Source organism: Lissotriton helveticus, chromosome 1_1 (genome assembly GCF_964261635.1).
Source record: "Lissotriton helveticus chromosome 1_1, aLisHel1.1, whole genome shotgun sequence".
Classification (NCBI taxonomy): domain Eukaryota; kingdom Metazoa; phylum Chordata; class Amphibia; order Caudata; family Salamandridae; genus Lissotriton; species Lissotriton helveticus.
This window is the reverse complement of record NC_136057.1, coordinates 694,614,522-694,623,288: the sequence shown is the minus strand read 5'-3', so window position 1 is coordinate 694,623,288 and position 8,767 is coordinate 694,614,522. Positions and strand designations below refer to the sequence as shown.

The window sequence follows — 8,767 nt, the reverse complement described above, 5'->3', positions numbered from 1 at the left end:
CCGAAGCCTCCGATCCTGTAATAGAATCAAAAACTTGCTAGCATTCGCGCCAAGAATTTTCAATTCTATTAAGGACACGGAGGCGAGGATTATCCCACCCGGTTTTATTACAATATTGATAATAATTACCCACCCGCATGTACTTGATATTCTGTATAAACAGAAGTTACGGGTTTTCCCTGTCTCATTCCTTTCAGGTTCGGGAAAAGAAGGCAGAGCAGGTGTACATCTGGTTTAGAAGGCGTAAACTTTCCAGTTTGGATATGGTTCTTCCACATTGGAGAATGATTATTGGGACTCACATTCCTTGTTTTTGGGACTGAAATTATTAATGTTATTGACTGTTAAGGTTCGAGCAAAGAGAAGATCGACAAGACTCCAAGATGACAGATTAGAATGGGTAGCACGAGCAGGTAAGAGATATTTGAAAAATGCCTTATTCAACTGTGAACTGTTCCCAAAAGGAGGGATTGTAGAATTGTAAAATTTTAAGCAACAGAATTAAAAAAATATATATTAGACCAACCTTATACTCGAAGTTTGAAGAGTCCGAGAACAGGCTATGAGAAATCGTTAAAGGATCGGTCCGGTGGGCTCCTTTGAGAAGATTACGAATGCAGCCAGCAGAATGTCGAAGTACCCCACTCCTGGTACCAATGCGTAATAGCGGTCACAAGGGCAAATGAGGCGGCATGAATGTAGATAAAAGCTTCTATTAACAAATAAAGTAGATAAAGGAGGCCACAGTAAGAGCTGCAATAGGATAACTGGCCAGGAAAGATGTGACCACAGAAGGATTCTAAATGACACAAGAGTATTCTAACAAAAGGACTCTAAGATTTAAAGGTACAATGGTAAAAGAATGTTACAACATATTACACGAGTAGACCCATCTTCGCTTACTGAGTTTCTAAGAATAATTACTACAGAATCGCTGGGGTTTGACTTGAACAAAGGGCGGCAAGCTGACGGTTTCATGTATCCCATTCACACAGAACTTGTAGAGCTCAGTTCACTGGTCTGTCTTGGAAAAAGGTGCCTGCGCGTCTTCTTCGACAGAGGCAAATGCAAATCATCCCTCAAACGTTCACGCTCAACCGACTCCTCCCGGACCCGTCGCAGCCCTCACAGTGTACCGCAAGCGAGGCAGCTCGAGCAGGCGCACTAGCGCGGCGTGACGTCGCCGCGTTCTTGGTCCGTCAGGGCCCCGCCCTCTCATTACTCTGGTGGCGGCGGCGCACACTAGCATGGGTTAGGGCACAGCAGCCCGCGAACGGTGGCGCAGTGGCACCACGGGCAGCGGAATGGGGGTCTGAGCGGCAGCTCCGCCCCGCGGCACGGAGGACGGCAGGTCTGGAGGGGTTGCTGCGCTCACACACTGGCTGGATTTACTCCCCACCGCCGGAGCTGAGGCTGCGGGATCGGCAGCCGGTCACCGGAGCACGAGAGCAGAGATGATCGCGGAGCTGCTGTGCAGCGCCCTGGGGCTCGCCCTCTACCTCAACACGCTGGGCGCGGACTTCTGCTATGATGACAGGTGAGTTCCGCTGCCGGCACCCCCGCAGAGGTGCCCCTGCCACCGGAACAGGCTCTGCCGTTGGGTGCCTGTCTGTCAGCATCATTAGTGAGAGCCTCTCCATGCTCATCCTGCCTCTGCACTGGCCGCTTCCCGGGTCTGCCTGGGCTGCAGCCGCTCCTTTGGATTGGACAGCGGCATCCCCGGGTGATTTTTATCCCAGCGCTCCCTGAAAATGCACGGGTGGTTACTGGTTTCTCAGATAGCTTTCAGATGTGCATAATGACATCAAGTGTTAGTGAAATTCGGCGGGCAACTAGGGGAATACCCCGAAACTACATTGGACCCTATGCATAAAGCAACTGTTTCCTAAACTTGCACCGTTCAACAAGACACTTTTTACCGTTATCAGGAGACTTGTTTAATTGAGCTTCATACTCTGCAATCTTAAAAGCTTTTCACATTCAATTTTTAATCCACAAAACTTTAAACGTCAGTAAAACATACAAGGGGACATTAATTGCTCGGGCATTTGTGTATCCCTAACTTACCATTGATATTCCTGCTTTATTGGTACATTAGCTTAACTAAATTATAATTTGTTGTAGATTGTTTCCATAGGTCCACAAAATGTTCCTAATTTAGATGATAATTAAGGAACAGTGAATGAGAGGCAGATATTCTAGATGGAGGGGTGGCAAACTAATGCTGTGTAAATGCAGATGAGTTTGGATCTATTCCCCTTCGTCATAGTTCATCCTTACAATTCACTCTGTAAGATACCTTCACTGTGAAGCCAGAACCGCTGATTAGTGGGGACTGATCAACATTTTCAGTCCCAAAAGTAATGTGGGCTCCTTTGGGCCTCCATAATGTGCTTCTAGTCTAGTGCACATCACCGCAAGTCTGGATTGCCAAGGTGCATGAGAGCAGTCAGTGTTCTCATGCACTTTACTAACATGAGACTGACACATGAATGATAGATGAGAGCTAAGAAAGATGGGGAGCAGGTTCTGTACTGTTGCAATGATTAGGTGGATTGACGTAAAGGCCTAGTGGTACCTCTCTGTTCTCAATGCCTTTTTTATAAACAATGATCTTCTAGCTCGGAGCAAAAGCAAGTCTTCTCAACTTGTTGGACTTGAAAAATAACTTAGTGCTTTACAGCATGTCATTGTCAAGTTGAACATGTCCATAAAGAATTAACTGTGTGTGCTTTCTTGTTCATGTACAAGGTTGGCCCTCTATTATAAGTTCCCAGTTGCAAACAACATTTTTTTAATGTGTGAGTTCCTCTGATGACCAGGAACCTGTTTGCCTATATTGATCAACGCTTTATTGTTCAAACTCACGGAGGAGCTTTGACTTCTGACATTATAAGGTCCCTTCTTAAGCTGCATGTCTGAGCAGCATTGAAAGTTTCATTGGTAACTGCACTGCCACTAATGTATAGATGCTACTGTGTTGAAGTGTGCTGTCGCTCTCCAGGCAGTGATGAGATCTTGGGGAGGGCAATAGTTTTAGCATGTGATGGGATTCAGCCTTTATCTAATGAATTTAATAACATGAGAGAAATGCTAGAAATCTGTCTATGAATACATACTTCAGGACAGACAGTAGTGAGTCTTGTGTAGTGTACAGCTGTCTACTGGCAGAGTGTTGTCTTTGTCAGGCTGTTTTACCTGGTAAAAATGTTAGGTCTAATCGAGACCTATTGTACATGATTTGTCTGCGTTTTTTTAACCTGTAGTTTTATTTTGGCTATCCGTACTTTGAGATTACAGCATGGTACACACAATCCTAAATAAGTAGACCTGCTATTTGCTGTCTTTCTGCCCCTGCAGTTTTCTCGCTTTTTTCATTTTCACTGTACAAGTGCGACCAGATTTCAAAATCAGAGTCGCTTATTGGTCACATGCAAGTAATACAGCTCTTTTTTCAGTGTCCTCATGAAAGCTCACCCGTTCCTTCGGGTGTCCAGTGGAAGGGGTCCCTTCTCTGGGCAGTACTCCTACAAGTGCAAGCTGTGCGGTATCTGTGACTTGTACCCGTATGCCTGTCGAAGCCTTTTCCAATTTCCATGCGCTGGGGTCTGCTTCAAAGCTGCTGAAATGTTTTATGTGACATAGTGCATGACTTTTGAAGTTGTTCAGAGTTTTGATGGAGCACGCTTTTCAAATCCATAATGCCCGTTGAGATTTTCGAGATGCTGACCTGTGTTTTCAAATTCTGAAATTGTACGTGAATAAATGTATTATTTTTTTTACCGTGGAAGTAATTGGTTTCGCAGATCTGTAGGACAGTGTTGTTGCCAAGCCAGACAGACTTCTTTGTTTGTGGAATTCGGAGACCTCTGCCCCACGGTGTCCTTATACTGCATTTCACTTTATTCCCGCTGTGCACCAAGCCGGCAATTGTTAAAGTAACCAGGAGATTTTTGCGAAATGATTACGAGATCCATCTCGTCTCCCACCGTGACACAGCCCAGTATGCCACAGTTTTGAAACTCGTGAGGAAGTCTGTTGTTCATTAGAGACAAACCCAATTTGTGCCTTTTCCAGTGACTTAATCTCATCATAATTAAAGTTGATGCATAATTAAATATGTATCGCAGGGGAAGAGCACGCCTGGCTGGGCCCATTGACGCTCCCGCCGTGTTACGTGCTCTGTTGGAGCCGAGTCGCCCTGAAGAGCGAGCAGAGATTTTCTTGACAATTCCCCATCGACCCCTCTGTGTTTTGGGGCCGGAACGCGGCCCATGGGTGGGAATCAGCTGTTGCCCGGAAGTCGCTGAAACTGGCTACTATGTGTAGAAAACTCCTGTGCCTGCGTTGTACATTTGAGCAGTGAAACACGGTCCCCAAACAGTCTTTCCTCATTCTTTATTTTGACAGCTGAGCCTATAAAACCTTTTACAACCCAGGGATAAAATAATAGTGGTAAAAGGCACCCATACGTAGTTGCAGGAAGTTGAGCCTCGTCGATTTCTTAAGGAAGAGTGGTCAACTTCACACGCTCGATTACTGAAACCACAGAACGTCTCTCAGTTGGTAGAACAAACAGGGAAGCAGGAACGTCAAATTGACCGCTGGTAAACAGCAAGAATTGGCATTAAAGGTCAAATGACATATTGAAGTTCGTGAACTCCTAATGTACCAATTACAGGGACAAAAACTGAAAATCGGCTCCGAAGCACCTAAGAGAAAAGCATGCAGATGCGTAGAAGCTGCAGATAGTTGTTTATCTTGGGAAACGACCTATCTTTTCAAAAAGTTAATTTTTATTGGGTTTCAAGCCATCTGTAGTGTCTGTAGACTGCACAATGCTCCTCAGTTCTTATTGTGGCAAGATTTACTTTGTGAACCTTGTATTGTTGTGGTTACCACAGGACCATCTTGCGGTTTAAACCACCGTATTCTTCCACTTGATACCTCATCGTCAACAAGCAGCCTACACTTGCCCTCCTTGGAGCGCCCTGTTTTTCACTAACACTCAGAGGCTGTTACTTATAGTTGGTGCCTGTGTAACTCATCGTATTGCTCACTGATTCACACTCTGAGGCACTCACATACTTTCTCATCCGCATTAGTATGCTGCTGAATAAATAATGTGACAAGACACAGTAGATTGAGTTACGGAACTCTTGTTCAATGGAAAGTGGAGAGCGCTTGAAGATATCATACTTCCATCTAAAACAGTTGACGTGGCCTGACCTGCTGAATTGGTATGGTTTACAAATTACTGAAGGGCAGTAGTACAGAGACTTGCTGTGGATGAATCTGATACAAATTTGAAATGTCATTGGGAACCAAATCCAACCTCTCTCCTACAAGGATTTGGAAGATTTCTCAACAGGCGGGCCTCCGTAAGGTTGGAAAGCCTGGGGTTCAGACAAGCACATGGCAGTAGTTCTATATTTGACAAGCAAGTGCTACTTTTCCAGACCGCCTAGCGGCAGTGGTCTTTTACGAAGCCTTCTGATATTTCAAAAGGCTGAATCACCTTTGCTGGAGCCTTTTTTTTTCTCTCTGTATTCATTTTTGCTCCTGTTCATCATTAGGTCATCGTTGTCTCTGCCACAATATTTTGATTTCTGTATTTTATGATGACATTGATTACAAAAGGATCCAGTGTTGTTTTTCACTTGGGATGCAAGTCAACATGGTTCTCAGCAACTCAAATCGTATAGAGACAGTGTAGTTTGTCTTAGTATTTTTAGTTCAGATCTAACAGCTAAAAAGTGATATTTTGTTAAGTCATAGAACACACTAAACGTTCTGTTGGTGGAGTAACAAACTTTTTTTATATCTGTTTATTTTTTAATTTGAAGTTTCATCATCTGCAGGAAGTGCCTCATAAGTGAACATCGTCGAAGATTTTATGCACGTCCTTTCGGCAAGTGACACTGTAATTTTGACCTATCACTGGGGCACATCACACTGGGAAAAATAACTTTTGCCTTGTGGAGAAACAAAAGATGAAATTGACCTGTAATTCTATGAAATATTTTCGCATACAACTAACATGACCTGGCTATGACCAGAGGCTTCTAAATGGCAGATATCTTGTCTCCTGAGAGAGCTTTGCAAAACTGTTTCAACCATATCCATATAGAATATGCTGAACGCCCTGTATTTTAATGTAAACATAGATAACTAAGGTGTATTGTACATGTAACTTGTTATTTAAGGTTACCTGCTGCTATACAGACTGACTTCTTCTATGCTTGATATACAATGGAAATATGTGCCAGTATGTCATTGTAACTTGCTCATAGAATGAGCGAATGAATGCCTGAGTGAATGGATGCCCGTGTGTTGAGCATTTTTCTAGCATTTTCCGCACACATCATTATGGAAAGTAAATTGATTTCAGACAGTGGATTGATAATGTTACAAATATGTAGAAACAAAATACACAATATTTTTCTTAATAAATATAAAATGACACAAATGCATCTGGGGACAGGCGAGACTACTTTGTGGAATGTTTTTCTTTTTTCCAACGCCTTATGTCTTTTTTTTTTTTCTCTTTCGAATGAAAACTTCCTTTGGGGTGTTTTCATTTCATACTGCCTGCTTGTTTTACTTAAGTGAACCATGTGGGATATTTTATTTGTATTCCAGCATATGTACTACGAAAACATAACAGACAAATGGCACACTCAATTAAAACCACTATTTGGTTAAAAAGTATAATTAGTGCACATGATATTAATTTATGGGAAGGGCATACATCGAGTATGGTTTAACGTAAGACTGTGGGGTGATGTGATTGAAAGTCTCTTGACTGTGCTTTGTTTTAAAGTGGCATTGAATAGTCATTGTGCATTTGGGGCTCCATCTTTTTCAAGTTGTGATGCCCTGTTTGCAGCAATAGACCATTTGAAGTAAAACTGAGACCTTCCATACATGAGAGCCCACGTGTTGCATACGTTAAGCCTGAGATATATTTCTACTGACAGTTCAGCTTCTCTCATTTTACTGCTGCTTCGTACCTGACAGAGGAATGTTTAATGTACAAAACACCTCGTATGTAACATCACCAAGATGAAAATCTAGAATTCAATTTCCAACGCTGATTGAAGACAGATGATTCACATACCCTGTGATATACTGGATCACGGTGTGTGTATATGTGTGTGCAGGGCTGGATTTAGGCTGGTGTGACCGGTGCAGCCACACTGGGTGCTGACCTAGGTAGGAGGTCGCCGACCTGGGGAGGCGGGCTCTAACCTCAGGAGAGCGCTGTGTTTAGCGATCACTTACTATTGAAAAACACAGATGGAGTTTCTTGTGCATCCAATCCAGCCTTCAGGTAGCAATAAAAATGTCACACAAACTCTTGTTAATAATTATCCTGCTTGAGAGAGAGTTCATAGTTTTGTCTAGTGTCGGTTTTGACTTGCAATAAAGCAGTGCAGAGGGTTAATATGTTTTCCTCCAAGAACATGTACCCTGTAGATCACAGATCTGTATTTTATGTCGCTAGCCGAGTAGATTCCTGCTTTTGTCATAGAGATCCTTTTATTACAGCTGTTCTTAAGATACTTCCCTAATATAGAACAGTGGCTGTTATGAACTGTCACCAAAGAGCTGAATGCAAACCGCATAAAATAAGTTAGGACATTATACTTTTTTTCCTGCATTCTTTCATGATCTATTTCTAGTGTTGCTAAAAAGGGTCAGTTTGGATAGATATACATTCTTATTAGTGAAGCCAGCCGTTACTAGTGCTTTAAAACAAATGAAATGAATGTAAGAGAGCTTTTGCCCGGTGGTAATGAGGGAATCTGAGGAGGAGGTCATGGGGGGGGGGCTTGGCGCCAAACATGATTGTCGCTCCGGGCGCCACCAGCGCTAAAGCTAGTCCTCTGCACGTGTATATGTGTGTCTGTATGTATGTATGTCTGTATATACATATATATACATGCTCACAATACCTGTGCCTTTTTTATCTAATGTACTGGGCTCCATGTCCTCTATTGTGTTAGTTACTTTGCCGCCTTGAAGCTTGGAATGTACTTTCCAATAAGACACCTATTTTTATGTGTCCTGTGACTGTTTAGTGTCTGCAGGAGGCTCACATGTACAAACATATAAGTTAGGTGGATGAATACATACCAATAGTGGTGTGTGTGCAAGCTCGGTGGCAGAGTCCTGCGCAGTCTCACACCCTTTTAAGGACTATAGGATGAACGTGGTGTATGTAGGTAATTACATAAATAGATTGTGCCATATGAGTGAATCAATTAAATATGAATCACATTTTCTATATAATCGCCAAAGCCTCTTACTTAGACGCAGATCCGATGTTTGTATTGACCTTTTCTGTTGCCATTACTGTGTGTCGTGGTGATGGTAAAGGTAATAATTTAATAAAAACAAAAATACTGACGGCCTTTTACTTTTTGGCCGCATCACTATCCTCCCATAAAGAGTGAATCCGTTGGGCTCCATTCAAGAAGTTTGGTCAAGAATGACCGACTGCCCTGCTGGGGTGCCCACTTCGTCACCCGGCACCAGATTGCCTGCTGCACCTTCTAACGAAGAACGTGCTAAAAACACAGGTCTCCGGGTGAGACCTCCTGTGGGAAAAGATGGCGCTGGGAAGGATTTAGTGCGAGTTTGCGTAAGGTCACGGGGACGCTCCGAGAACTCCCTATTCACAACTTCCTTTAAATATTTACTCTCCTGCTCCCAGATGGTTGAGCCTGCACGTGTAATGATGGCATTAGGGGAGCCCTTTGCC

At 43.2% G+C, this 8,767-nt stretch overlaps 1 protein-coding gene across 1 annotated transcript in view; it reads left to right on the top strand.

Annotated features, from left to right (window-relative positions):
- The first annotated feature begins 1,179 nt into the window (after positions 1-1,179).
- The window catches only part of TMTC2 (transmembrane O-mannosyltransferase targeting cadherins 2), a 728,331-nt gene continuing 720,743 nt past the window's right edge, over positions 1,180-8,767 (top strand). The window contains exon 1 of the mRNA XM_078674225.1: positions 1,180-1,537. Within this exon, the coding sequence (XP_078530351.1) occupies positions 1,455-1,537 (83 nt within the window). The 5' untranslated portion in view covers positions 1,180-1,454. The remainder of the gene's footprint in view (positions 1,538-8,767) is intronic.